This window comes from Trypanosoma cruzi, genomic scaffold (genome assembly GCF_000209065.1).
Source record: "Trypanosoma cruzi strain CL Brener 1047053517133 genomic scaffold, whole genome shotgun sequence".
Taxonomy (NCBI): Eukaryota; Euglenozoa; class Kinetoplastea; order Trypanosomatida; family Trypanosomatidae; genus Trypanosoma; species Trypanosoma cruzi.
The window spans coordinates 290,937-318,462 of record NW_001849562.1 but is presented as its reverse complement, the minus strand read 5'-3'; the positions used below and the strand labels follow the sequence as shown (position 1 = coordinate 318,462).

The window sequence follows — 27,526 nt, the reverse complement described above, 5'->3', positions numbered from 1 at the left end:
CGGACACCATTGGCGGCAATTTCATTATCAGAAAAGGCAATGCCTAACAGAATACGCTGAAAGCATAGATCCAACTTCGGGCCTGCTGCCAGCGTCTTGCCGGAGCACTCCATGTTAAAATTAAGGCACTCCTGCAGGTCGCCAATGCGGGCAAAGTGTTCACACTTGGCGAGGAGACTCTCGCGGACCTCCACATCGCCAAGATTCTCCTGCGCATCCTTCAGGCGCGCGTCCAACTCTTCCAGCTTCTTTGCATTGACAGCATCCATTTCTTGCATTTTCGACTCTTCGAGCGACCAGGCAAAAGATTCACAGATGAAGCGGAGATAGGGCGCCATGTTGTGGTCATATGCCTCTTTTAGTATTTTTGCCTTTGCCTCCTCTCGCTTGGACTCATCCACGTACTGTGAAGCGTATGTGTGGCGCAAGTGCAGCAAAGAAATAAGTGGACTCATAGGAACGGGCTCCTCAATCTGCAACTCTTCTTCCTCCTCATTGTCCCTGAATGTCGTTCCTTTCGTTTGCGGTGGCATTTCTCTTGTTGTTGTTGCAGTCGCCCTGTCTTTTATTTTTCTTTTCTCTTCCTCCTTTCGGTGTTCTCTCTCCTTTGCTGCCGTTCTTCCAGGAACAAAAACACTTCTTGTTGTTGGCGGTCCGTACAAGCGGGTTAGTTAAAAGTTATAATTGTGATCTGCCGCGTGTACAAAAAAAAAAGAAAAGGAAAAAGAGGGAGATGATGCTGCCCGGGTGCAGTGGACGCGTGTATCAACGCCAACACACGGCAGGGTGGCGAAGGCGGTGACAATTAGCGGAGGGCTCCGGGCCTGCGCAGCGCATGAATGACACACGATATGAAAGAGACCGACAGAGGAAATATTTAAGAAGAAAAAAACAAAAGAAAAAGAGAGGGAAAATAAACAAAAAAAAGAAAGCCATGGAGCGCAAAATGTACCCCAAAGTGCAAGTCACTCCAGGCGCGATACAAATAGGAGCGGATAAGGGATCCTTTTTAATTTACTCCCATCCCTCCCTCCTTTTCTCCTTTATTTGTGTGCTACTATCCTTCAAAAAGACAAAAAAAAATATGTCGTGTGAGAAGAGGGAAACCCGTGAGACTTCCCCCTCTCCCCAACGGTGTCGCACTCCTGTCGCTTCACTCCTCGCCTCCGCCGTCAGTAGTACCTGCAGTTCTTCAGTATGCTGTCTGTCTGCGCGTCCAGGTGAGCCCATGAGTCGGCGAGCCCCTGCACTTCATCCGCGTCACCAGAAAAGTCGTCTTCATTGTCATGAATTTCGTAAAAATCGCTGCTGTCATCAACGCTGGTGGTGGCGGTGCCGCGGCCCGCTCCGCAACGCCGGGAGAGATTGCCCCAAGAATACTCCGGGGACCCAAGCGCGGAAAGGCTCCGTGCGTACCGCTCGACGCTGCTCCGGGAAGGCCTCGGAGCACTCGCCAACGTTACGGCTGAAAGCGGCTCTCGTACGCCACCGATGAACGCCGCGTCGCGAAGGGCCGCCTGAGAACGCAGAAGCCCCAACTCTGTGTAAATCCTTGCCTCGGCGTTTGCCACAAGGGCATCTTGGTCGACAATCCTTGAGTGCACGGAACTACCACCGATAGACGATACATCGAAGCTGCCATCCAACTTCGGTTGAAACCTGCACTCGGCCAACGCCTTCTCCTCCAAAGCCAGACGAGCGCTTTGCACACGCTGATTGCGCCGCTGAACCCACTCCATTGAACGGGCCAACACACGCTGGAAGCACGCATCCAACGACTTTGTGTTTGGTGAATAGGGGGAAGGACTTTCCGATGCTTGAGATGTGCGTTTCGGCAAGGGTCGCTCATATACAGGTGTCCAAATTTTTTTAGACACTATCTTTCTTGTGCGTGCACTGATTTTTGGGTGAAATGACTCCTCTGGTGTGCTCTCATCCTCAGCATGGCTTTGCCGCTTCTTCTCCTGGCCAAGCAGATCGGCCACCACCTCGTCGGGCCCTCGCTGACGTTGTTGTTTCCCCTCACGTCTCTCGCGCTCATCACGAAAATACCGTGCGAGCACGTACTCCTGGTGCTGCTGCCGCAGTTTCTTGATGAGTAACCGCTGTTCTTCTCCGTTGAGTTCATTGAAGCTGACGCGGACACCGTCCTTCACCACCGTTGGCAGTGCATTTGGTTCAAAGAGGGGCTGGCCTGTCTTCTTCTCGTATTTCTGCTCATTCGCCAGTTTGGCGTAGTGAATACGCAACTTCTCAAGTTTTTCCTCTCGACGCATCTTGTCGCTCTCAACACGCTGTAGGTATGAATTGAGCAGACTGCGCCTGCTTTGATCACTCTTTTCACTCATCCCTGCTGTGTCCGTTGTCTCGTCCTCACCCATGTGTTGCAGCAAAGCAATTTTCTCATCAACCGATGCACACGTCACCGGGTGAAAAAAGGGCTTCTCTAATATATCCGACTCGTGCTGTTCAGTTGTATTCGTCAACACGGCTTGGGCTGCACCTGGAGTCAAGTGATCCCCGGCAGCTGCAGCAATGAAGGAGAAGGAAGACGGGGCGGCGATGGCACGATTGGGACTCTTGGGCTCCCACAATTTGGGCCATATCCTGCCTTTCTTTTTGAACTCCTCAAGCAATTGTCGGCTGCGTTCTCCCATTTTCCATTGTATCATCCACTCATCCTCTCCACGGTTGATGCTGTCCTGCGCAGCCTTCTTCTGCAGGCGCAAAGCCGCCGTATGTTTCCACTCCAGGCACCTCTCCATAAAGGTAGTGAGGCCCTTGGGGGCTATTTCCTTCGCGGAATCCGATATCGTTGGTTTGAAGGTGCATTCCCTTAACTCCTTTTCCTCCAGCTGCGTTTTCTGCTCCTCCCGCCATTTGGCGCTATTTTTTCGTTGCTGCATCCCCTCCTCGTACAGCAGGTTGCCGCGCGCGGGGGAAGGGGCCGGTTCGCCAAGGAGCTCAAACAAGTAAAGGAGGCTGTTCACAGACTTCAATGGTGTATCCGCTATGGCCGCGTAGTACAATAGAGTCACCGCCAGCGGAAGGTCCAACTGCTCAATGGGATAGTCGGGGAATACGGTCACCTCCTCAGATATTTTCACGCGTTTGCTGGCAGAGTTCTGTTTTCTCCATGCGGAAGAGAAAGCTGTGCGCCCCAGATCTTCCAGCAGCTCCGCTGTGGTGTGGTTGTTGTCAAGGAGGAGGCGGTAAACGTCGCGGAGCATCGTTTGGTCGTCAACGCCTACCAATTGCGGGGAGATATCGTCCTGCATTTCTTTCAGCTCCATCTCGCACTCACTCGCAGCGCCGCAAGGGAGGGAAATCGAGAATTTTGGAGGTGAAAGAGCCAAAGAGGAGAAGAAAAGGAAAAAAAAAAGGATGCCAACAGACAAAAATTCTCCCGGCGTTAAGAAGCCAGAAAAAAAAAAAGAAAAGAGGGATGAACCAGCCTCTGCGAGAAAAAAGTTTCAAATTTAACCGCGTGCGTTTTACGTCGCGCCATGCTCAAGTTCGCTCCGAAAAAGCGACTTCCTCTTCGGCGCGGTGTCAGCGAGGGTGGCGACAGCGGAAAGAGTGGGAGACGGTGCGACCGTCGCCTGGCGCTCCACGACATCTCCCACGACGCTATGGCCGGAGGGTCGCTCCAGCACACCGCCTGCAGGAGGCAACTTCACAGCGGTAGCCGCACCCTCCGGTGGGACGACATCCAAAACATCATGGAATCTGACACGTCGCCGTGAAGAAGCCACGGCGTCCACCGTATTGACATCGCCCGCGGATGCCTCCTTCACCACGACGTCTGCAGCACGGCCAATGTCCCCTGGTGTGTCAAAGACAGGGGAAGAATTCGTCACAATTTGTGAGAAATGTGGCGGCTGCGGCGCTTCCTCCCGTTCCTGTGAAGCCCCTACTGCCGCGGAGGGTTGTGCCTCTCGTCCCCGTCCCTTCCGCAACTCCTCACGCACTCGCTTCTCCTTCTTGGCAATAATTCTCTCTGTCATGATGCGCTCGACCAGCTCGTCATCCTCAATTCGTTCCCCCAACTCCCGCTCAATCTCCAGCAGCTCCTCCTCGGTCAGTTGGTCCAACTCATCGATCACCGCCAAGTCCCCATCTCTCAGTTCCGGCAGCCACGGTGTCTCCGTTGCCCCGTCGCCGCTCCCCTCCGCCCCTCGGGGTCCCGCAGAAACAACGGCCGTTGGCGTCAAGCCCCCACCCCCTCCCCTCCAGCCATGAAGGGCATCCTCCTTTGATGCCTCCACCTCCAACATCGCCTGCTCCGCGTTGGGGACCTCCGCGAGAAACAAACTCTGTCGCTGCATCAGCGCACTCGCCTCCGCCACAAGAGCACATTCCTCACGGCAAAGAAAGTCGATACGGCGACCAGCAATTTCACGCGCCTGTTTTGCACTGCGCTCAGCAAACCAGCCGTCACCGAGAAGGACCAGAATGTTGTTTGTGTAATCCATCGTCGCCTCAAAATACGCCATCCCACCGGCAACAGGCGCCAAAACAGGTACGCGGCACCTATCCGTAAGGTTTTGCAAGACTTCTCGCAATTTCTCGTACTCCTGCAGTTTCCGCCTGGTTTCTTCCAGTTGTTGTTGGTTTCTTTTTGTGAGGTAGTGGAAGAGCTCCGCCCCAGTTAGCGTCATCTCCTCCCCCGTTTCCTCTTCGTCGATCATCGGCTGATGATTGCTGAACTGCCACAACAACAAAAAAAAAAAAAAGAATGAAAATGAAACAAACAGTGGTGGATAAAAAAAAAAAAAAAAAAGCAGACGGCTAATCAAGAAAACCACCAATCAAGGTATACCAAACACTAATATGTATGCATATATATATACATGGAAAGAGAGAAAGTAATAATAATAAAATAATATCATCCACTGGCCAGTCGTATTGGATCATGCACACTGTAAAAGGGAAATCCAGTTGTTGCTTTTGTTGTTGTTTAAGGTCTTCTCTTCCTACTTTCGTTCCTTTCTCATCATCATCATCATCTTTTGTTTGTTTGTTTGTTTTTCCGTTTGTTCGTGTGTTTCCGCCTTTCTTCCATCTTCGCTACGACCCGGCTGTGGACGCAGCTATAAGTGTCTCCATTCGCAGCTTCTCTGCGACACGGTTGTAATCATCCTGAAGGTCATCGTCGTACGGTGTAATGCGCACCGCCTGTTCGAGCAGCTGCAAGGCCTTTCGGTAATCCTTCAGACCGCAGTGTGCCGCCGCCCCCCGTACACATGCCTTCAAGAGCGCATACACATGTCCGCTGCGCTCGCCCACCTTTCGCGCCGCGGCTTTCCGCTGTCGCACCATCTCATCCGCATGTTCGCCCCCTGCGGAGCCAACATCATCATCATCGTCGCTATCCAACAGGTTCGTGGAAAGAGCCCCAGCACAACTCAGGGCGTCTGCAACCTCCTGACAGAAGCTTACAACACGCGAGGTCTCCTCTAACGCCTCGCGAAACAATCCTTGTTGCAGCAAAACAGCGCTCAAGTTGTTGCGCGCCTTCACATCATATGGATTCGCCTCCAGCACATCGCGGTACACCGCCGCAGATTCCGCGTACCTTCCATTATAATACAAAGTGGATGCTTCTCGCAACTTTTCCTCTAGTGGATCCTTCGTCTCCAAGAGGCCGCGCTCCTTCATATAGCTTTCCACAAGCTGATAATCCGCCAACACGTCCCCGTCATCCTCCGGATTACAGTACGCCGATGCGATGCGTAAATCCTCAACGCCCTTCTCGCAACAGTGCCCCCAGCAATATGCTGCTCCACGCCGGGCGTGAAGCTTCATCATAAGATAGCGGTACCGCTCCTGCGTCAATTCGCTTGCCGGAGTATTTGACAGCATAGTCAAGGCCAGCGTGCAGTCCTCAATGGCCCGTTTGTATTCAAACAAATGAATAAAGCAAGCGGCACGGTTTGAAACGCAAGTTAAAAAAGCACCATCGCGTTTGATTGACTCCGTGTAAGCGTCAGCTGCTGCCTGCCATTCCTGGTGCTGATAGTGCTTATCGGCACGTTCTTTCCAGAACATGGGACTGTCCTCTATGCGTGTTGGTTTGTACCGACTTCGACGATAGTAATCTTCCTCCCCTCGAGAACGTGTAGGCATTGTAGCAAGTTTTGGCGTGAATTCTACAGGGACAACAACTGTACTGTGGTGCCGCACAGACGGAGCGGCGGTTTCGTTTGCCTCCGCCGCCTGCGGCAGCGTGATGTCAGCGGGGGACTGTGGGACGGCTGCAGCTGCTGGAAACTGCTGTCCGCCCTGTAGCTTCTGACGCTGTTTTTTCTGCTCGTCCTCCCAGACGTAGAGGTCCGCCTCGGCCGTCTCCCTCTCTTCCCTCACACGGCCCTCGATCAGTCGCCGCTGCGCCTTCTCCACCTCCCACTGCTCCTCCGTCATGCGCCGCCTCTCCTCCTCCCTCTTCCCTACCCGCTCCTGCAGCCGACGGTTGTAGTCATCCTCCGCCCGCTTCACGGCAGCGGAGCGTCGCTCGCGAATGGCAGCCGCGTCGTCCTTGTCCGCATGGATGCAGAGATCCGGCCAAATTCCGGGCTCCTGCTTACGGAGACGGAGACGCAGACTCGTGCGATCCTCTGGGTCCATGTAGTACGTGGATCGCGCCGCGTCGACGGGGCGCAGGAGGTCCAGCATGAGGAGATACGTGGGCGCCGCGTTAACCTTCACCAAGACATCCGACAGGAACACGTCGATCGCCTCCTTCTTGAACCCTTTGATGCTGACGCGCAGCAGCACCTCCTCCTCCGTCTGCTCCCACTCGTACGCCGGCCTCACAGGCATCAACGGACAGAACGGAGCTAAAAATCATCCCAGCAGCGCAGCAACCAACCAACCAAAAAAAAAAAAAAAAAAAGAGAGTCAGCGAAAACAACAACGCACGTCCGACATGATATGAGAAACGAAGCCGTAAACACACAAAAAACTGGCAAATAAGAAATAAAAAAAGAGGGAAAAAATCAACATAGGTAAACACGCACACACACCAAAAACGTAAACGTCATACTCGCCAAAAATATTTCGCGGGGGCAAAGGGAGAGCCCGCCAGGTACACACAGTGGCGCATGCACTTCTCCTCGAGGCAAAAGAAGGTCAAAAATGAAACACCATAAAAAAAAAAAAACACACACACACACACATGCATTTTCCCAGCCTCGTCTCCACCGCAAAATGTAAGAATAACTACAAGCAGGGAGGGCCGGCACACTCATAACTGAAAAACAACTTTCACATACTTTTCCTTCGTCCTCTCTCTACCTCTCCATCTCTATCTCTCTGTTCCTCACTGGGGAAATAATACGCAGCCCCCAACTCATTTACTTCTTCACTTTTGTATTCCTTATTTTTTTTTCTTTTCTGATGGTCGGTTTCCCGCCCCCTTCTCCTTCCCTAGCAATTTGTCTGCCTCCGGCGATGACGGGGCTGAAGCCGACAACACCGACGGGAATGGGCGAGCGACACGCACAAACCACATAAAAAGGAGGAAGCACCTTCCTGAACGCAAAAAAGACGCATCCCGCCCTCTTCCACCCGTAAAGAAATTCCCCGGCGATCAGACACGCACGCACGCAACATAGGCACTGAAAAAAAAAAAACAGTGAAAAATAAATAAAAGAAGAGGAGACAGACAGAAAGAAAGAAAGAGATTCATCCCGACCAACAAAAACAAAAACAAGAAATGCAACTACCGCATGCCAACAATAAATGAATGCATCATGCGGACGTACGCTTCAAATAAAAAGAAGAATATGGTGTTGCCGTCAAACTTTTTTGTCTTCTTCACTGCAAGCTACTTTTCGTCTTTAATACGTTTTACGGATTCCGTCGTGGACGACAGTAGACGTTCCAGGCCTGGGCGAGCCATCCGAGAAAGGGAACTGACCCCGTCCTGGAAATTCTCACAGAACATATACGGAACATTCCGGATGACGTTCAGCCACCCCGACGCCGTTATCGTCCTCACCGTATACCACTCCTCAGGAAGCACTACATAGAAGGGTGGTAATTTGTCCTCGAGGACACCGTCGTCATTTGGATACTTCGAAAGCAAAATTGAGGAGGGGGTTTCTGGGGCACGGCTCTCTCGCTCGCAACGACCCCTTGGAACAGCAAAGGAGGTGCTCACGCATTTCTGATATTCACAGCAGATCTCATAGCAGTCTTGGCACAAGCGTAACCACTGAGAGGCCACTTGCCGGTTGGCGTTTTTGTCAGGGAGCATCCCGGCGTAAGAAGAGCAACGCTGACAAAAAATGAGGCCACAGCGACGGCAGTGATGCCGCATAACGAGTAAATTAAAGGGACGTCGGCACTTGTGGCATGCCTGAGCGGACTCGTTGCGCTGCCACGTCTGCATGAGGTAAGGGTTCTCCACGTACTCGCCCATCGCCCTACGATGTAAGGTCTTCAGGGACTCCATCACCCGAACCGCGTCCCGCAAGGCCTCCGTCTGTCGTTCCAAAAGCAACTGTAACCTGCGTTCTCGCTCTGTCCTCCATTCCTGAGCTACACCCAATGCGGCGTCAACAATGTTGCGCTCAACGTCTTTTGCCACACGATTCGCAAGTAACATCATACGAACCTTATCGCGAATGTAGTCACTCTGTTCCTTCTCATAGGAAGGCGTGGCGCATCCGAGTGAATCCGATGAAAAAACAGTTTTGGGCGCAGCGGCATCCCTACTGTACATGTTTGGTTTATCAAAACTGGCGGCAGCCTTTTTTTCCATTTCCTGGCCTTCCGGTCCCATGGCACATATCTCGCGTCGTGTGCTTAACGGCCAGGCCTCTTCGTCGTAACTCACCTCCAACAGGTTCCCTCCAAAAAACATGCTTTTACCGTCACTCCTATTAGGGCTCATTGGGATGTCAGCATTGTCACTATTCCTCCCATTGTCCCCATCATGGGTTTCTGAATCCCGTTTCACTACTGTTTCACCCACAGGTGCCGGGTCTACATGACGCGTACGCAGTACCACAAACCCATCATTTCGCAATGCATCAAATTCATCTGCAAGTTGCCGACGCTCCTCCTCCGACAGCCACTGCAGCGCCGCATCCACCTCTTCCTCCGTCAAACCAGGGAGAGGCCTCTTACCAAACCAGTACGTGCCTCCCTTCGCATCCACCCCAGTTGGCATCTTTGCTCCGCCGGCGATTCCCTTTTTATCACCAGAAAGACGTTCGTGTACCCTTTCCAATAACTCGCTCACCCCCATCTCCTCATCTCTGGTCTCTCCCTCAAATAGAGCCTGCTTTCTCCGCTCCATCCACTCAATTGAGCCCTCACGCTGGTCATCACCCATCGCCCGTAAGAACGCGGTGGCGGCCCCGATGAGCCCATCCATCCCCTCAATGCTACTGGTGCTCATAAGGCACCTTTGGTACAAGTTTCCTGCCGCGCGTTTGTTCACACGTCTATTCTCAAAGATATCGGCTGCCACGCCGAAGCAGTAGTATATATGATTGCACTGCGTATCTTTCCCCTTACTCCGGTTTGCTTTTCTTTTGGTGGTGTTGACTCTCGCCGCTCGGTGAGAAAGCAAAATTGAAGGCAAAGAAAGAAGAAAAAAAAAAGCTCACATATTGAATATTTCATTTGTGTTTTATTTTTGTAGTTGTTAAAATTCAAAAAAAGAAAAGAAAAGAAAAAAAGTACAGATAAAAACAAAGCAACACAACCAAGAAAAAAAAATATTTTTCTTCTTGAGCAAACACGGCAGAAGTAACCGCCAAATCATTTCTCTCTCCGTGACTCCTAAGAAACGACTGTTTCTCTGCTGCCGTCACGATCCCCAGGAAAACAGGTTCATAACACGCATACAGCAGTACATCGTGGGGAACACAAGAAGAAGCCCATCAATGCGATCAAGTACGCCACCATGTCCTGGCATCAAGTATCCCGAGTCTTTTATCCGTGCTGTCCGCTTCAGCAGGGACTGCAGGAGGTCACCTACAACCCCCATCACACCTAACAACACACCGGCAGTAAAATTGAGAAAAAACGGTCCCCAACCCCGTTCCAGAACCCCTCCACCAGATGCAAAGTTTACACTCCAAAGAAATATAAAGGCGCCCGCAAGAACCCCCAAAACTGCTCCCTCAATGGACTTTTTAGGACTAATGGATTGGCACAACGGATGCGTCATGCCCTTCATTGATCTCCCCACCAGCAGCGCCACAATGTCAAGAGTGAAGTTGCCCACAAGCGAAGCCAAGATCCACGGCCTCCCCAAACCTTCAATGTCGTACACAAGTATCGGGTAAGTTACTCCCGTAATCCAAACAAAACCAAAGTATTCCAGGCAGAAATTAATAAATAACTCGGCTGGTCCCTTCTCAGCAACCATGCGTAGCTCCTCCCGAAGAAACAGCAAGAGCATTTCGCTTCTTGACTTCTCCAAGGATAGAGAAACTTGCCTGGTAGGCGCAGATTGAGCCATCACATTATCCGCTGTTTGTCTCGCAACGGATACTCCCTTTTCCGGGTCGTTTTGGCCAAATAACGTGAGAAGCGTGCAAACAAGGAAGTAAAGAGTCAAGAAAAGCAAAAAAACATCCACTCCTATACAAGCGGCAACAATAACAAGCGATGAAAATGTTGCCTTGACGATTATTACGGCGCTGTGCGAAAAAACTGGTGCGGCATACTCCTTTGGAAGAGCCTCATGCTTGGAGTCGTCCCCTCCGCGTTCAGAATCTAAAAGAAGTGCCACTTTGATATGCCGTCTTATTCCTGACCACTCCAACATCCCAAAAAAGAAGAAAAACCAAATAAGCAGCGCACATGTGTATTTGTTGTGCGCCGCAAGAAGCACTGCCGTGGGTCCAACCAGAGCAATAGTGAGACTCCGAACAAAAAGATTCGTATCACCGCTCATGGTGTGGATGTTTGTCGAAACAATTTTTACTTTGTCCGTCGTCATGATTAAAATCCAGTGCAAGACAGTTTAGTTTTCTCCTCTCCCTTTCTATCAGCCAACCCTTTTCAAAGAATATATATATTTATACACATATACATATATACCAAGCTCTCTCCCTCTTCCTCACCCTCTCTCTCTCTCTCTTTCTCTCTCTGTTGCGGCTGAGGCAATTCTAAAAGGAAAAGTGGCGTGGAGGGAATGGTGGGGAAAAATAAAAAAAGGAAAGACACATGAAGAAATATCGCAATAAGCAGAAAAGCAAATACAGGGAGGGAAAACGAATAACCTCATTGTAGCATGCATCATTTCTCTAAAAAGGGTTTCTGCTTCTCTGGTGCGAAAATTCGGGTCCATGTGGCTTTTTTAGCTATCTCCGTCGGTGCCGTCAGCGAGAGAGCAGTACGGACAGTTCTTCACCGCCTCGTCCTCCCACGGGTGCCGCACCATCACCGTCATGCAAGAGGGACAAAGCCATGCCAAATAACTGGTGTTAGATTCGTCAGCGTTAAACATGGAGCTCGGCCCCTGTGGCAAATTGACAGGCCGCACTATATACCGCTCCACCAGGCGTTCTTGCGCCTGACGATCTGTAACATTTTCATCTTGCGGCAGTCTCTCGGCTACATCCCCGTCCAGCATGTAACCCACGTGAGAAAGGGCAAAATGAGAAGCACATAAGCCTCCAGTAGAGCGCGTCAGGGCCTGAAGTCGACTTCCCACAACGCTACAGAGTGTCGCAGGACCAAACGCGTGTACGGTGGCATGCAGTCTTGTCAACAGTAATGCAGCTGCGGAAAAAGAGCACTCCGAAGCAAATGACAACGCAGGGGCGTCATACACATCGCTAAATACCATCAAGTATCCCCTCGCCGAAGGAGCAGTGGAGAAACCAATGGAAGCAGCTTCACTCGGTGCATTCTCCACGACACGTGCACGGAGGAAACCGCACGCAGTCAATAACGCGCCAGTGAGGCAACGCCACACATCCACATTTTCACTTCTCTCTTTTTTAGTGCTATCTACTGCGTCTTCACAGCGCAGAATGGCCTGCTGCAAGCAAAGAACCGAGCGACCACTAAAGCGCGCAGTGAGTCCAGTCTTTCGCAGAGCATCATTCTTCATTTGCTCTGCTGCTCCATTGTCTTCATCCTTAGCTTCCGCATCGTGTGGAACTTCGTTGACGCATGACGTGTACGCGTACCGCACCCCCTCTATCGGGTTGGCACGTAGAACGGCGACAGAAGGAATGAAGTCCGCCGAGCACGTCTGGAGGGAGTGAAACATAGCGGAGACGCCATACGCAGCTTGAGAAAGGAGCTCGGGACTGCAGTAGACACCGCTGGAGTGCAGGATGCAGACACAACATGACATCCTTCCGTCCTGTGCCGTGAGTCGGCCCTCGACTTTCCCTCCTTCTTCCCGCGGACAAACCAACGCAATGAAAGACAACAAACACAAAAAACCAAGAAAATATAAATAAATATAAGAAACGGCGACAGTACCAACATAAACACCCCGATTTCTACCACCACCAACAACAACAACAACGACAGCAACCAACATCATCATAATAATGACAGCACCGGGAAGAAGAATAGCGCAAGGTGCGGCACGGCAACGATGCCCCACACACGCACACACACACCCCACGGCGGCCAGCAGGATGGACCTTCTCATTCTACGCAGCAGGAGGAGGAGTCGACAGGGCACCCATTCGCTTCTGGAAACCCCCACACAAATTAAAAATTATTGGCTATTGAAAGGAGAAATTTCAAAAACAAAGCCTACCGAAGGTCATCAAGACGACCGACGAGTGCTCTCTTGGCGCGGAGAAGCATCTTTTCCTTCAGCTCATCCAACACACAGATGTTATCATAGTCCGCTATCGCCTCCTCCATCTTCTCCACGCTCTCAACCTCCATGGCCTCGATGACACCCTGCACAAGCATATGCTCGCGAGTGAGGTGGTCAAACTGCGTGTCCAGGTCCTGATACTCCTCAAACCGCTCACGCAGCGCGGCTAGATCCTCCATAAAGTTTTCCCTCGTAATCCCAGCGAGTTGCGTCAGAAGCGCCATAAAGAACAACCTTCGCGCCCCACCACGCATCACAGCGTCGTTCAGTGTTTCGCGAGCAAGTTGTTCATACAACCCATGTGCACCCTTATAGTCTCCCATTCTTGCCTTTGCTTCTGCTACTTTTTGTATCAACTCATCTGCTGACACCCGTGACCCCTGCATCCGATAGTATGTGGAAGCCTTCTCGAGCCACTTGATCTGAGCAGACCCCTCAGTGATCTCGCTCAGGCTTACGCATGTCTTCGCAGCTCGAATGTGCATTTGGTTCCTCTCGTAATACTCAGCAACCTGCGTGTACAACCTCGTTGCCGCATCCTTATTGTTGGCTTTTACATGGCATCTCGCGGCATCCTCAAGTTCTGCTGTGACATCTACCTCGTTCTTACTAGCCATTGACATCTCAGCAGCTCGCTCATATGCCTTGGCAGCCTTGGCGTAGTTGCTGCATGCCTTGTACTGCGTTGCCGCCTGAATAAACTTGCCGTGAGCCTTTTCGTATTTGTCGCCGCCGAAATATTTAGACAATGAAAACCCCTTGAGGGACTTCTCTGCCTCTTCCACGAGCTGGTCGGCCTTGCCCTCCATCCGCGCAATATATTGAGTCGCGATCGAAGCAGCAACAGTGTATGCCCGTCCCCTCTGTTCCTTCACTCCCTCCTTGAGTGTATATCCTCACCGTTCACTTTACCTTCTTGCCAAATGTGTTCTCCGCGTGCATCCACAGGAAGAAAAGAGGGTATGTAAAAAAAAAAAAAAAAAAAAAGTGTTAAGAGACCATTGCAAATAAATAACCTCCACACTGGGTGCACGCAGCTTGCTTTGCCCTCCATACATTCTCTCTCCCTCTCGCCCTATTCAGTATCACTGTCACTGACTTTGTCAGTCTTGGAACATCCAAATTTGGCATACATAGATAACACTGACGGCTGGCCTTCCCCGCTCTCCACTCGCATCGCAGGCAGGCACAAAAATGGGAAAAAAAAAAAATGAGGCAAAACCACAACAAAAAAAATATAAGAATGGGTGAAGTATCGGCAAAAGGCCATGAGAAAGGAAGACAAATGAAAACAACACCACACACACACACATACACATACACAAACAAACAAACACACACACACACGCGTACATGTATGGACAGGTGGGTAGAAGAAGAGACAATGAAAAAGACAGATACGCATGTGATATTTAATTATATATACAACATGGTGACACCCCTTCATACAGAAGAAAAAAAAAAGTCACCAGCATTACATCGGCATCACCTCCCTGTCCATCGCTCGGAAAAGCATGTTTTTGTTTTTGTTTTTTTGTTGTTTTATTATCGTTGCTACTGTTCTTTTTTTCTTTCTTTTTTTTTTTCTTTTTTTAAAAAGTCATGGCTTCGTCTCTCTCCCTCTCCCTCCCTCTCTCTATCCCTGTGCGTGTATATATTTGTATTTGTGTGTGTGTGTGCTTCACTGGTTGCTGTTTTCGTCTTCATGTTTTAATTCCGTTCGTCTTGCTTCGTGCCGCCCTCGATGTTCTCGTCTTCTCCCCTCCTTCTTTGCTCCGTGTTGTGTTCTTCTTCCCTATTTTCCCGTCCTCCCATCACGTCTCCTGCCCGCCTGCATGCTCGCACTGTGCTTCCTTCGTCCGGTCCTCTCGTCAGGTAAATTTCCCCGTGGCACCTCTTTCGAGAGCGCATCTCATCCGTGGTGTTATTGTCTCTTCCGTGGGGTGTTGGGTTGACCGGCAATCTGCTCCTTCAGCTCACGCCTCCTGCGATGCGCACGTTCCTCGCGTTCCCGCTTCGAAACGAGCCTTCGTTCCATCTGTCGCCGTACCTCCTCATGCGACACAACTCGATCGCCCTCCCCTTCCTCCAGCCCCTCGACATCCTCGTCGCCACCGAGGTGTGCGCTCGGCAGGCACAATTGACGGACCAGCCGCGCCGCGTTGACGCTGCGTTCCCCCGCCATATTCATCATGGGAATAAATGTTAGTACATCCTCGTCTCCCTCCAATGGCACTGTTTCTTCTGTTTTCGCTTCAACTTTCTCTTCGGATTTTGCTTCCGTCTCTGCCCTTGTTTCTGCCTCCTCCCCTGCTGGTTTCAATGAGGCTTCGACAGAGGCAGCCTCCTCCTCCTCCCCCCGTGGCTTCGCGGTATGTTCCAACGCACCCTCCTCCTTCTCAGCGGTGTCGTTGACGGTGGTTGACGTGGCCCCCTCCGGAGCGAGGAGGCGTTTTACTTTTTGGGGTGTCGGTAACTCGCCCCGTCTGGCCTCATTGCGCAGATGCCGCTGGAATGCACACATAATTAACGTGGCACGTTCTTCAATCTTCCCAAGAAACTGCAGATGGTTTGACTCCGTGCAACGAGCATTGGCGGCAAGCGCTTTGTTGCCATCCCCCAGGGTGCAACCCAAGGCACCAAAGATATCTTCGGTCACACAACGAATATTCGCAAGAACCTCCTTGTGCTGCTCTGTGGATAAATGGAGGCTCTCTAAAAGTTCCTCTGTCTGCGCAAGACGCTCCTCAAGCTCCTTGATAAGACGTTTCTGCTGTTCCTCATTTTCGTGCTCCGCCGCGATAACAGATCTTAGAGTGCAGATATCGCGCTCCATTTCCTCCCTGCTTGTGGTGAGTTCATTGACATACTTGTAAAGAGAGAAATTCATGTCTCCAAGTGACTCATATTCCTTCGCCAATGATAACAAGTCACCGTTTTGTGCGAACTCAGTGAGCTGCCTCAGAACTTCATTAAGATCGGGGTCGTCTTCTGCAGGAGATTCCCTTTCACCCTCCTCATCCAAGCCCTCTTGAGCGATATCGGCAGCGTCATCGAGTGGTTGAAATCGCTTATTGCCCGTGTCTCCAACAGCAGGGGGAGTAGTGTTTGCTGTGCTTTCGAAATCGTCCAACTCATATTGGCGGGCTTCAAGCTCAAGTTGCAGTCTTTGCTGCTCCTCCCGCAGCTCTCGGATCTCCACCATGGCCATATCCAACTCCCGCACCTTCCCATCATAGTCCTGCTTCTGCTCGTTAATAGCCTTCTTCAGCTGCTCCACCTGACGCAGATATCCGTCACGCTCGTCCAGGTCTTTGTTCGACTGCTCAATGCGTTCTGACATAAGTTTCTTCTTGGATCTAAGGTCATCCTCCATCCGCTTGTACACACGCTGAAAGACACGGCGTTCCTCTCGAATGATGCCAATGTGATCACGAAGCTCCTTGTTGTATGAAATAGCGTCATTGAATCTCGTTAATGCCTGATCCAAACGGTTTTCTAGGATCTCTACCTGACGCTGGAGCGCCTCGGCATTTTCCTTTTCTGCATTCACGCCACCTTTCAATCGACGGCTCTGCAGGAGATCGATTCGAGCCAGTTGGTATTGCCTCGTCAATTCGTTCTTCTTCATCTTTTCAAACTGGTATCGTCGTTCCAAAGAGTCCACTTCGCCTTTCAGCGCCGAGAACTTGTCGGCCTTGACGTAATCGTATGGTACTCCGCTCACAGCTGCTATCTCCTTTTTAAGCCTTTCATTATCCGCCACGAGCTGCTTAATGGCCTCCTCTTGACGGATCACCTCCGCCTGGGCAGCAATGATGCCAACGGCCACCTGTGAGCGGCGCCTATCAGCATCAGCAGCTGCGGTATTTGTGGCCATGTCTGCTATCTTGCTTTTACTCTCCTTGATTACCTGCTGCTGAGTGTTTTACTTTTCCCCCTGATGGAGATACAAAGATTGCTGGCTTACGTTTTCACGTATCCGCTATCTCTCTCTCTCTCTCTCTCTCTGTGTGTGTGTGTATGTAAGAACGTGCACGTCAAAGAATGGTACAAAAAGTACAGAAAAAAAAAAAACGGAAAAAATCAAATCAAAACAGATGTCCAAACAAATGCTGCAACCAAATTACAGCAGTAAAACAAAAAGACCAGGCAAGGTTGCATAAACAGGCACACAAGGATCCAGGTTTTTTGTGTTAGCGTTGTTTTTCTTCTTCTGTGGGTGTCTGTCTGTTTTCCTCCTGTTGCTGGCAGGAAAAGGGTCTGGCTTTGTGTTGATGGCCTGGCACCGGATGCCAGTGGGCAGTAAGAGCCAGGAAAAAAAAAAAAGGAATACGCAAAAGCGTATAGACACACACAGAAACACAAATCAGAAAAAGAAAAAAATTAAATCACCAAATAGATTCCCTCCACCAGAAGGGGAGGGAAAAAACACATCTTTTACAACCTGCTCGTTTCGCCGGTAGATTGCCTGGATCTGTCCTCCTCGACTTCGTTACGCTCGTAACAGAGGATAAACGCATCCTTCGTGGAAGGTCCCTCCAAAAAAGAGGTGCGCCAATCGTCGTATTGAACCCACCTTTTGCAACTATCGTTCAGCGCGGTGGCGGTGTAATGACCATGGTTGATGCCCCCCCTGTGGGTCACGACACCGCGCAGTGAGTACTTTGCGTTTTGCACCGGTGATTCCGGATCCATGTACGGTGCCATGTCCAGCTCCATCGGGAATGCCACACGCGTGTTGTTCTTCGACGCCTCCTCCATGTGCACTCTGAAGCGCTTGAGGGAAATGATAAGACAGGGCGGCATCAAAAATGGTCTTCGCTCAATTTTGCTGTCACGACGCGCCTTGCATTTGCTGCATTCACGGGCATTGTCCCCCGCAAGGATGTCAGGGGAGTACGTCGACTCCAAGCATTCTTCCAAGGTGACCGCATTGTCCATCTCGTTGAAGTACGGCAAAAAACCGCGGATGGAATGCCGTCTTGGGGTGCACACAGAAGGGTGCAACATGCACTGAAAGCTCTCATTCGGGGCCAACAGAAAATCGTCGTATTCCAGCAAAACTCGTGACTCGCCTGAGTGTTGGCAAATGGCGTTCATCCCCCCAAACTTCATCCACTCATCCTCAGACTCGTCGAGGATAATGAGATGACTGGTGTCGTGTCGGTGCGTTTGGTACAATACGCGAATTTGGCGCCGGTCATCGCCGGTCAGTTGTTCCCCCGTTAGTGGGTCAAGCGTCGGCGCCTGCATTTCGTCCATGGAAGGGAACTTCTCCTTCAAGAAGCGCCTGCCCAGCTCCCGTCCCCTCTCGTGAAGGTGACGTGCCAGACTCGAGTAATCGGAAAATACCTTCGCGGGAAGCCACTCCACGTAGCAAGGCTCATGCAGCGCATAAACCGACGTCCTTCTTCCCTTGAGAAAGTACCACACGCGCACCTCCTTCTCATCCCTCGTCTCATCCTTCTCCGCCCTCTCTTGTGTCTCCTGCTCCTCCGGCACATCCTCACGCTTTGGGTCGAGTTCCGCCGCCACAGGAACGGCGGCGGCGTAGAGCAGCTCATCAGTTGCCGGCAACGGCTTGGCATCGTCGCCGTGAATGATGAGCCGGTAGCCATCCAGCACGGACCCTCCCACCTCAACTTCTTCCTCGTCGCCTTTCTTATTCTTCCCTCCATTGTTTTCGCTACTGCTGATGTTTCCGTTCATGTTGCCATCGTCGTCACCAGCGTAGAAAGAAAAGGGCGGCGCTGAAGATGCATGAATGCGAGTCGACACAGCAACGACATTTTCAGAACAAAACTTCTCCGTCAGTTCGCGCACAATGTCCGTGGTGTAAACATCACCTTTCTTATCGCATGTCACCTTAAGCCGCAGACGCACTCTTTTTCCTGTGGGCAACAGAACGATTACTTCCGGCGTGCGCTTCTTCGCCGGCGTCACAACAGTCGCGGTAAGCGAAAGGTTGTTCTCAAACAGAGTAGTCAATGCCCCGCAACTCAGACACTCCAATCGTGTTTTTGTCTGAAAAAAAAAGAGATGTGGAATAAAACTCCGATTATTATTAAGAAAATCTTTCCAGAAGATCTCTGACATCCTCTGCGTGGGAATAGACGCGTCAGAGTCGAGAACCTCCCGGTAACGTTTAGCAGAGACCGTATTCATCTCTTCGTGCATGCAGTCAAGGAGCGCCTCAATAAACTCCATGGCATCCTGCTGTTCATACGAATCAAAGCGGCTTACCGCGCGTCCAATCGCCGTTTTGAGACCGTGAGTATCAACTGACTGTTGCATGCCCGACCACATGTCAATTAGAAGGCACACCATCTCTCTCGTGACCACTGGATTCACGTACTCCGAAAGAGGAAGAAAAAACAAGGCGCGGCGCATACTCCTAATATTGGAGAGACACTGTAGCGCACTGTTCATGTAACATGTGTTGCCAATGTTTGGAAGACCGCACACACCACGTGCCTCCAACGTCAAGCGGTCCATTTTTTCTTGCAAACGCAGTAGAAACTGAAGTTCTGGAGTCTCCGTGTTCGTTTCCGTCGGCACGGTTTGTCCCATTTGCCCCACAACGTCCCCAACAAACGTCGTGCGCTGGTTCGAAACCAATTGTGGTTCTTCCAGTAACACACCCCGGACATGTGTAACGTAAATATTCACACCATTCTCAGCACACAACGCGGCGTACCACAGTTCTGCATCCAACTTCCCTCCTTCGGAATCCTGGCAGTTGTGGTGGCGCTTTTGGAACTTCCTCAGAGCCCGCCGCATCACCTCCGACACCTCGGCACGGTGTAGAACACGCTTCAAGACTACGGGCTGACAACCCATGTCTTCAAAGAAAAATGCGAGAGAAACACGCGGGGGACTCAGGCGCTCCTCGATGTTCCGCTGCATGCTGAACACACCCTCCACCAAGTACTTTGGACCACCTCCAAAAAGCCCCCAAAAAAGATCAAAAAGCTCCTCTGGAATAACATCTGACTCTGGACCCCCCTCTCTCAGTATATGCTTCACCGGGCGATCCGAGGAAAGCTCCACCAATTGAAAAGTGTCAAAGGGGCCAGGTGGTGGCAAAGCCGCATCTTCACTGCTACAGAGCCAGTGCAACAATTCATCCATCCATTTGACAGGAAAGAGTGCACCTTTCTTCAACCGGTTGTTATTTTTCTTCAAATTTACCCGCGTGGCTGTAGTGTAAACCTGAAAAGCCACCTCTTCCTTCTTTAGGGAATTGTTCTCCCCCCAAATCAACTGCATCGGCTTCCCGGAGGAGATCGCGTACTTGAAATATGGAAAATAGTGTGAAATCCATACATCAAAGTCGTGAATGAGGACGGCATCAAGTTCTTCCACCGATGACGCAGCCAACAATTTCGGAAACCCCGTTGAAGTCGCCAGAAGGTTCTGCGTCAATCTTTCATTGAGTTGCCCAAAGAGAAGCTGAAGTTCAGGTGGAAAACGTCTTCGGCAGAAAAACATCTGATAATAATATCTCTGCACCATCTTTTCAGTCATTTCTCCTAAATGTAGTAAGAATGACTTCCGCGCAACCTCAACGTCGATCTCGGCATTTCCGTCAGGTGGCAATTCCAGTTCCGCTGCTGACGACTGCAGATGCATCCTCGCAGCCTTCATGGAGCTGAGGGCAATATCACGCATTGCGGCAAACCACGAAACCTCAAAAACAGCCATTCCATCCTTAAATGGCAAAACCTCGCTGCGTGCCCTGGAGATGGACTTCAGAATACCGCCATCTTCCTGTAATTCCTCCATTCCCCTCATAATTGCCCGCACGTAGGCTTCAGCAGGTGAGATCGGAGCGTGGGTCGGAAGAGGAAAAAATGCCTCAACAGTAGGCGACGTCTCGCACGTGCCATTTCCCACAGCCGTCATGGGCGAAGACCAAGAAGCTACACTGCTACTGTGGGCATGCAGCTTCTCCGTACCTGGCAGAGCAGAGTCGTCCGTGAACAAAATATCGTTGTTCACTTTCGTGAGTGCATCTCCGATAAGAGGCCCTAAATCTGTATTGGGAGCCTGATCGCCCATTTCTGCAAACAAGCGCGGTCCTTCGCCGATGCAAAACCCTCTCCGTGAACACAAGACGAATGGGCGGAAACAAAAAAAATTAAAAAACGCAAAAAAATTCCGCCTTAAACGCACTGCCGCTGTTGAAGGGCTCAGAGCACCGGCAATGCAGAGTCCTCTTGACCCTCTTTGCGTCTTTACTTATTTTCTTTTTTTGTGTGTTTATTAAATTCTTCTTGAGTATTTGCTTTCCTTTTTTGTATGGTACTCCTTTCCTTCAAAATGAGGTGGCTCACACTATATATATATATATACGGTTGCTTGTTTGCCGTCTGCCTGCTGTCCCAGTGTCCTCTGTTGAGAGAATACCGTCCCGTTCAACAAGCACACAGACACGGACACGGACACACAATTACACACGCCGACAGGCAGCACAATTAGGTGACGATGCCTCTCGCTGTTATCGTGCCTTATGGAGAGATTAATGGGCAGTCAGGTTACTAATGGTGCTGCTGCCAGCAAGCTTCACTGTCGGAGTAAATCCCTTCACCGTGACGCAACAACAGTAAAAACAATGAATAAAAAGCGATAAAGGCAGAAATTATGCATACATAAAAAGGAAAAAAAAAAAGAGACAAATCAAAATAGTGTTTCTTTTTCATCAGCGATACGAAGACAAGAAAAAAAAAAAAAACATAAAAGGGAAAAGAAAATGAAGAAAAAAACAAATGAGAGCCTCCAAACACCCTGCAACTCATCGCACTTCAATTCCTTCTAAAGAAGAATGGCTTCCCTCCTTGTCACCCTTCCTATGAAGCAACAATCAGTCAGTGGCGCGCCTCGCCACCTTGTGTGCTGCCCGGTGTGCGTCATGCACGCTGGTGGGAAGAAATTCCGTCTTGCTTTCATCCGCCACACTCATCTCACGTACAACAAAAAGAACTGCCAGGAGAGCCACCATGAGAATCATCAGAGCTGTGACTGTGTCTGACGACGTCTGCGTCCCCACGACAAAGCCGTAAATCCCTTCTTTTGTCACAACAATAATGTCGTTTATCCCATCACCATTTAGGTCCCGCACAATTACAGGGGCCACAGGAGGATGTTCCAGCGCTATCGTTCGCAGCACACGACCAGTCCTGGTGCTCAGAATACACATATACCTCTCCCCTACTGCTATAATAAATGGATCCGTGCGAAGATACCGTTCAGATCCACTGACGCTCATAACAGAGTCGTCCTGGCTTCTGTAAAAGCTGTACGCAGCCAAATGCGGAAAGGAGACTGCACGATGCATTCGTTCCTTTGCAGACATTCCTGCCATACCTGCATCTGCCTCAGCTGCTTCACGAAGACCGTAGAAACCGGCAGCCGTTTGAGAACGCCATACCACCCGACGACGCGAAGGATCCACACAAGTAACCAATCCAGAGTCAATCATGAACACTGCGTGCCGTTCTACCTGGAACAAATCCCGGCCCTTCGTTGTGTGCAGCTGCACTACGAGTGGTGTAACACTTCGGGTATTCTTCGACAGAACGCTGCGGCTTCCAATGAGCTCAAGGGTATTGAGTGCGTGGGGAGCGTCCTCCCCTCGTATATCATTATCAATAAAATGGTGAATAAGGTCTAGACGACCAAAAAATCCCTCTGTGTCGCAGATTGTCGCATTGAACAATTGGTCCTCCGCTACAGGAATCCCCGTGTGGATTACACCAAGGCAATCGTCAATCAAGTCCACACCATGACGGGAGTGCATTTCCATCCGTGGTCCTATTTGCGTCCCAATGGCATCAACTTGAAAGTCGTCGTTGATGTCGTGGTAATATACCCCTGAGGATTTTAGCGGTCCCAATCTCGTAATCACACTCCCCGTATAAAGATGAATCACCTCGATGCCATTCTTACTGTGAAAGATCATCGCATTCGCAGCCCGACGACGGCTTTTATTAACAGTAGTTGCCGCATTACCATGCATATTCATAACACCCAATCTCTCCCCAAGAGCTCCGTAGTCCTCCTTGTTCATTCGAATAAGCCGATCCTTATATTTTACCACCACTCTGTTTCCCGCCCGGAAGGAACGCTTCTTTCTGTTCTTGGCATGAAAGAAAACATGTGGATGAATGTGTTCATCCCATGGGTGAGAATAACGGTGTGGAAGAAGCGTAATGATCGCTTCACGGTAAAAAGTCCATGGCTTTTCTTGTGCTCGAAATTGATTTTTGACCACCTGGCTCTTGAAGATGGAATTGCGCCTCAGTGATGTATCATTCTCGGGAGGGAGACACTCCACCCCATCGTTACACTCTTCGCCAAGTACCTCTCCAATGGAATTCTCTACATCCGATGTGTAGTGCCATCGCGCCTGGCCATCGGCACCATTAAAGGCAGCATACAACGTCAGTTCCGTCCCATTCGGACCTGCAACCTGCATTGCCACGAGAACTGTGCCCTCATCCTGCTCGTGAATCCGCTCCGGAACAACGCTAACTGAGGCATGATACGTCTCGATCCACGAGGCACTCAAAGGAACATCCCACACCTCCGTAAGATCGTGGGGCGAAATTCGACGCAGTCTAAAGTCGTCCGATATCACAACAATTGCGTTTTCCTTGCTCGTTCTACTGAGTTTTCCAGCAGCAATGGCCACGATCCGAAAGAGTGTTTTCCGTGAACTACTGGGACGGATAGAAACAAACACGTTCTCCGAGTTGACTCTCGCCAAATGTGTCTTGAACAGCTCCAAAGACCCATATTTTGTGCTTGCGAGCAACACCGGTCGTCCGTCACCCATTAAATCCAGCACCACGGGTTTACTCATAACATATTTACTGACCTCAGAGTCGGTTACGGGAATCTTAAAGTTCCGCCAAACTATGAGACCGCCCTCCTGAGACCAGCCAAAAATGCAGAAAATTATGGCAACGCATACTATGAGGATATCGCGGAGACGCATCAGTAGCGACAAATAGACCTGCAGCACCCAAAAAAAAAAAAAAAAAAAAAAATTGATAAAACTACTTTCTTATCCCCCTTCTCAACTTTTTTATTTTCTTCCTTGATTTTCTTTAAAGCTGCGAGGAAAGGAAAGAGGCAGAAAACACCCACGCACCAGACAAAAGAATGCATCAAAACAGCTCTCACAGTTAATCACGGCAAACAACACAAAAAAGAAGTTTTGGTGAGTACTCTCATCAACAGTAAATCTCGCCACATCGCCAGCGAATGGCACCATAGCGTATTTAGTGGAGCCACCGCTGTACTGATGCTGCTTGAAACCACACATTTCTCGCACCGCACTCTGGCCACCAGCATGTATTCCAGAACACTGAAGGGGCTGATTGGTGTGTACTGGAAAAGAAGGCAAAAAGGCCCTTAGCCCACATTGTAGTAGCAACAAGGAATCCGAGAGTTCTCGGCCAGTCTTTGAACCACGCCCACTCATAGCAGGTGAATGAAGGGCCTTCGAACCGGCCTATAATTAGCCACGGTGAGCCGCAGAGAGAGGCATAACGAGGGGATTTTACAAGAAGGCATGTAGAAAGAAGAAATAGAAATTTAAGGAAGTTCACAGTAAATCTCGCCACATCGCCAGCGAATGGCACCATAGCGTATTTAGTGGAGCCACCGCTGTACTGATGCTGCTTGAAACCACACATTTCTCGCACCGCACTTTGGCCACCAGCATGTATTCCAGAACACTGAAGGGGCTGGTTGGTGTGTGCTTTAAAATAAAAATAAAACGGTAAAAGAAGTGGTTGCCATTGCTCTCAGCTGTCTTTTCAACTACAGGTACAGGCGACGTTGCCCCCAAGGCAGCAGTGGGGAATCAGAATGTCGCTCATATACCACTCAGTTCCACTCACACCCTCCCGTCCTCCCGTTTCCCTCCAAAAAAAAGGACATTTGTTCCTTTAATGGCTCAGCGATCACCCCTACTAGATGCATATATAAATATGTAAACCCATGAAGGCAAAAATATATATATCAATATCAGAGTCGCAAAGAAAGAGTGTAGTTCCTAATCGATAAGTCCAACCTGAAGATACCGACTTCACACACAGCCTCTCCTCCAAACAGCAGCTTCGCCTATGCAAAAGATGGCCGACAAAAATCAGCTCTTCCAGAAAACCACACAAAATGTCTTCTTTTCCTCCCCAACTCGTTCACTTGTCTGCAGTTCCCTCAGAAAAATATTTCTTTTATCAGACCCAGTTTTTCTAGTAATGACTCAAAATGTTTCGAGCAATTGCTCCCCCAACCTTTCCCACGATTTCGGGCAATATTGCGAGTAACGCAGAAACCATGCTCCCCCTGAGTGTAATGCATCACAACTTCTCAAAACAGCTCAAAACACAAATTTCGTCAAATTTGCTGGGGAGCTCCATTTCCCCAGATCGCTGAGTCAAGTGATCTCTATCATTCCTCTCACCAGTTAGGCGACGAGACCCAACAATCGGTTTCGCCAGAATATTTTCGCCAAGAAGAAGGATGATCTGCTCCAACCGGATAGAACGCCCATGGGAGGTGTCCACCAGCTCACCACCGGGAAAAGATCACCTGGAAATAACACTAACCCTCCTACCCGCTGGTTCCAACTGTCAAATCATCTCCCCGTACAAGGGCCCCATTTTTCGCATCGTCGCAAAGGGACGCAGGAGTTTCTGAGCGCTCATTTCAGCAAAAGCATCACAAGTTGAGCAGGTGACGCGCGAGAGCAAATAAGATTTGAAAAAAGCATGAGCCTGTTTCTCCCTTATTCTCTCCTTGTATACTGTTAGGCGCCCAATCGCTGATCTTTGATGACATGCCGTGCGGAAACGGATGTCATTGACGGTAGAATTGTGCCCCAAAAAAATAAAAATAAAAAATAGAGTTCCAGACACCAGCGACCTAAGAGACAACTTTTTGCAGTTGCGTCTTCACATGGAAAGCGCACAGTCCACTGATTCGCACAATCACAAAGACAGTAACACACCTTTACGTCGAAAGAAACCACTCGTTTCTGATTTCCTCAGCAACAAGGTTCTCTAGGCTAGACCGGCGGCCTTCTTTTTTCCTGTTTTTTTTTTTTTTTTGCAAAAGTAGTAAAGAAAAAAAAGACACATTTTTATTCATTGGGAAGAAATATATTGCGTTTTTATTGCCTTGTCATTCTGCGCACGCGCGCCTCTTCAGTTAAACCTATACAGTCCTGTCCCTCTCACCACACAAAAACAAACACACACACACGGACAGACGTTCTCTATCCTTTTCCTCCACCGGTCTTTCAAAAACACATCTGGTTCTCTTGAAAAAAAAAGAGGAAAAATCAATGTGCAGATGCACTGCATGAATTTTACATTCAAAAAAATCCGCCAACATAAAAGTGTTATAGAGTGTGGCCTTGAGGCCTTGTGTATACCGTGGCTAGCCCTATAACCCGAACAGGGTCAGTTGTAAGCTGAGAATTGTACAGTTTTATACCTCCAGAAGAGCCAGTTGACTTCTTTTCTGACGGAAACGAAAAGGACTGAGATTCTGGCTTGGGCTCAAACCCTGACATGAGGCACTCGTTCACTGAAATCCAAAGCGGTGTCGAACGCCTCAGGGAAGTCAGGTAAGCCTGACGTTGCTTACCCAAAACAGGACGCCATTTAGAGTCCAGTAAAAAGTGCGCCGATTTACTTTTCTTTGGAAAAATAGAAAGAATCTCATTGGGGTCGGCAAAATCATCCAAATTGTAAAACTCTTCGACTACATCGTCGCCCTGATCTTCCACTGCCCCCGCACCAATCGCAACAAACTTGTTGAGATGCTTTTTCTCGATTCCGACTCCCATGCGCCTGGCACCTATCGGTGTCACCCAAATAGGGCTAGAAAGTTTGTGCTTGAGAGCAAAGGAACGCAGTTTGGCCTCGTCGCGGCGACCAATAAGTTTGCCATTTAGAATGGCAACTGAACGCACTGCGGGAACGGCCAAATGGGGTTCCGACAAGCACACAGCGTTGTAGTATCTTCGAAGTGTGGCGTCCTCCGCAAAAAAAACCTTTGTCGAAACACCCTTTCCCTTTGAACCACGTCCGCGTGAGAAATGAGCAATCTGAAGGGCAAGTCCTCCTCTCCCCTCATTGTTATTCTCATCGGCTTTGTCGTCCTGTGTTGTCTCTGTAACCAGCACTTCTGGGCCCAAAGGTTTTAATTTCCGTTGACACTCTCCAGCAAAATCGGCAAATTTCACATTTTGCAGTCCAAAATCTCGCAAATTAACAAAATGGTATGGATATTGGGAATCGTTCACCGCCGCCATATGCTTAACAAGAACCCGTGACCGCATTACCTCCCATCCATTTACATTGTAAAGAAAGTACAGATCAAACCCAAAGGCATCGGAGTGGTTTTCGCGTAGCTCTTTTAATAACATCTGTTGTGCGTCCTTTGGAAGCTGTGAGAGAGAGACAATCAATCCCGTCATATTAGGAGCTAGTACACCCTCACCTTTGCGGCTCTCGCGTACCTCCAAATTCAGATGTTTGAGCTGCTTTTCCGCCACCCACATGGGTGAAGTGTAGCCCCGCATGATACCCACAGCAAGAAGGATATCGTGAGCCGGTTGTCCAAGTCTTTTTCCTGTCATTGCATTCAAAGCAACTCCCTTTTGTGGCTCTCCCTTGTACGGATCATCCA

The 27,526-nt window shown here is 49.9% G+C and overlaps 12 protein-coding genes across 12 annotated transcripts, besides 19 other annotated features; all 12 read right to left on the bottom strand.

Annotated features, from left to right (window-relative positions):
- Nucleotides 1-533, bottom strand: Tc00.1047053509073.119 (proteasome regulatory non-ATP-ase subunit 7, putative; the record flags this gene model as incomplete). The annotated part of the gene is made up of 1 exon (XM_807089.1): nucleotides 1-533. A coding segment is annotated over one exon (533 nt), but the record flags the coding sequence as incomplete, so codon positions are not given.
- Nucleotides 1-27,526: a sequence feature (heterozygous, Esmeraldo-like haplotype).
- Nucleotides 880-931: a sequence feature (T-rich).
- On the bottom strand, nucleotides 1,173-3,293 carry Tc00.1047053509073.110 (hypothetical protein, conserved; the record flags this gene model as incomplete). Its single annotated transcript, XM_807088.1, has 1 exon — nucleotides 1,173-3,293. The coding sequence occupies one exon, from the start codon at nucleotides 3,291-3,293 to the stop codon at nucleotides 1,173-1,175; it is 2,121 nt and encodes a 706-aa protein (XP_812181.1).
- Nucleotides 3,495-4,691, bottom strand: Tc00.1047053509073.100 (hypothetical protein, conserved; the record flags this gene model as incomplete). The annotated part of the gene is made up of 1 exon (XM_807087.1): nucleotides 3,495-4,691. The coding sequence occupies one exon, from the start codon at nucleotides 4,689-4,691 to the stop codon at nucleotides 3,495-3,497; it is 1,197 nt and encodes a 398-aa protein (XP_812180.1).
- Nucleotides 4,717-4,783: a sequence feature (T-rich).
- Nucleotides 5,012-5,050: a microsatellite.
- Nucleotides 5,071-6,822, bottom strand: Tc00.1047053509073.90 (hypothetical protein, conserved; the record flags this gene model as incomplete). Its single annotated transcript, XM_807086.1, has 1 exon — nucleotides 5,071-6,822. One exon carries the CDS (start codon nucleotides 6,820-6,822, stop codon nucleotides 5,071-5,073), a length of 1,752 nt encoding a protein of 583 aa, XP_812179.1.
- Nucleotides 7,623-7,685: a sequence feature (CT-rich).
- On the bottom strand, nucleotides 7,829-9,409 carry Tc00.1047053509073.80 (hypothetical protein, conserved; the record flags this gene model as incomplete). Its single annotated transcript, XM_807085.1, has 1 exon — nucleotides 7,829-9,409. One exon carries the CDS (start codon nucleotides 9,407-9,409, stop codon nucleotides 7,829-7,831), a length of 1,581 nt encoding a protein of 526 aa, XP_812178.1.
- Nucleotides 9,668-9,692: a microsatellite.
- Nucleotides 9,824-10,963, bottom strand: Tc00.1047053509073.70 (phosphatidate cytidylyltransferase-like protein, putative; the record flags this gene model as incomplete). The annotated part of the gene is made up of 1 exon (XM_807084.1): nucleotides 9,824-10,963. The coding sequence occupies one exon, from the start codon at nucleotides 10,961-10,963 to the stop codon at nucleotides 9,824-9,826; it is 1,140 nt and encodes a 379-aa protein (XP_812177.1).
- Nucleotides 11,033-11,063: a microsatellite.
- Nucleotides 11,069-11,114: a microsatellite.
- Nucleotides 11,324-12,637, bottom strand: Tc00.1047053509073.60 (hypothetical protein, conserved; the record flags this gene model as incomplete). Its single annotated transcript, XM_807083.1, has 1 exon — nucleotides 11,324-12,637. The coding sequence occupies one exon, from the start codon at nucleotides 12,635-12,637 to the stop codon at nucleotides 11,324-11,326; it is 1,314 nt and encodes a 437-aa protein (XP_812176.1).
- Nucleotides 12,493-12,517: a microsatellite.
- On the bottom strand, nucleotides 12,745-13,623 carry Tc00.1047053509073.50 (hypothetical protein, conserved; the record flags this gene model as incomplete). The annotated part of the gene is made up of 1 exon (XM_807082.1): nucleotides 12,745-13,623. The coding sequence occupies one exon, from the start codon at nucleotides 13,621-13,623 to the stop codon at nucleotides 12,745-12,747; it is 879 nt and encodes a 292-aa protein (XP_812175.1).
- Nucleotides 13,781-13,801: a microsatellite.
- Nucleotides 14,113-14,161: a microsatellite.
- Nucleotides 14,330-14,358: a microsatellite.
- Nucleotides 14,375-14,408: a microsatellite.
- Nucleotides 14,426-14,458: a sequence feature (GA-rich).
- Nucleotides 14,458-14,493: a microsatellite.
- Nucleotides 14,739-16,694, bottom strand: Tc00.1047053509073.40 (hypothetical protein, conserved; the record flags this gene model as incomplete). The annotated part of the gene is made up of 1 exon (XM_807081.1): nucleotides 14,739-16,694. The coding sequence occupies one exon, from the start codon at nucleotides 16,692-16,694 to the stop codon at nucleotides 14,739-14,741; it is 1,956 nt and encodes a 651-aa protein (XP_812174.1).
- Nucleotides 16,803-16,825: a microsatellite.
- Nucleotides 17,255-20,878, bottom strand: Tc00.1047053509073.30 (ubiquitin hydrolase, putative; the record flags this gene model as incomplete). The annotated part of the gene is made up of 1 exon (XM_807080.1): nucleotides 17,255-20,878. One exon carries the CDS (start codon nucleotides 20,876-20,878, stop codon nucleotides 17,255-17,257), a length of 3,624 nt encoding a protein of 1,207 aa, XP_812173.1.
- Nucleotides 21,535-21,586: a sequence feature (T-rich).
- Nucleotides 21,681-23,816, bottom strand: Tc00.1047053509073.20 (hypothetical protein, conserved; the record flags this gene model as incomplete). The annotated part of the gene is made up of 1 exon (XM_807079.1): nucleotides 21,681-23,816. The coding sequence occupies one exon, from the start codon at nucleotides 23,814-23,816 to the stop codon at nucleotides 21,681-21,683; it is 2,136 nt and encodes a 711-aa protein (XP_812172.1).
- Nucleotides 23,846-23,868: a microsatellite.
- Nucleotides 25,712-25,733: a sequence feature (AT_rich).
- Nucleotides 26,232-27,526, bottom strand: Tc00.1047053509073.10 (hypothetical protein, conserved; the record flags this gene model as incomplete). The annotated part of the gene is made up of 1 exon (XM_807078.1): nucleotides 26,232-27,526. A coding segment is annotated over one exon (1,295 nt), but the record flags the coding sequence as incomplete, so codon positions are not given.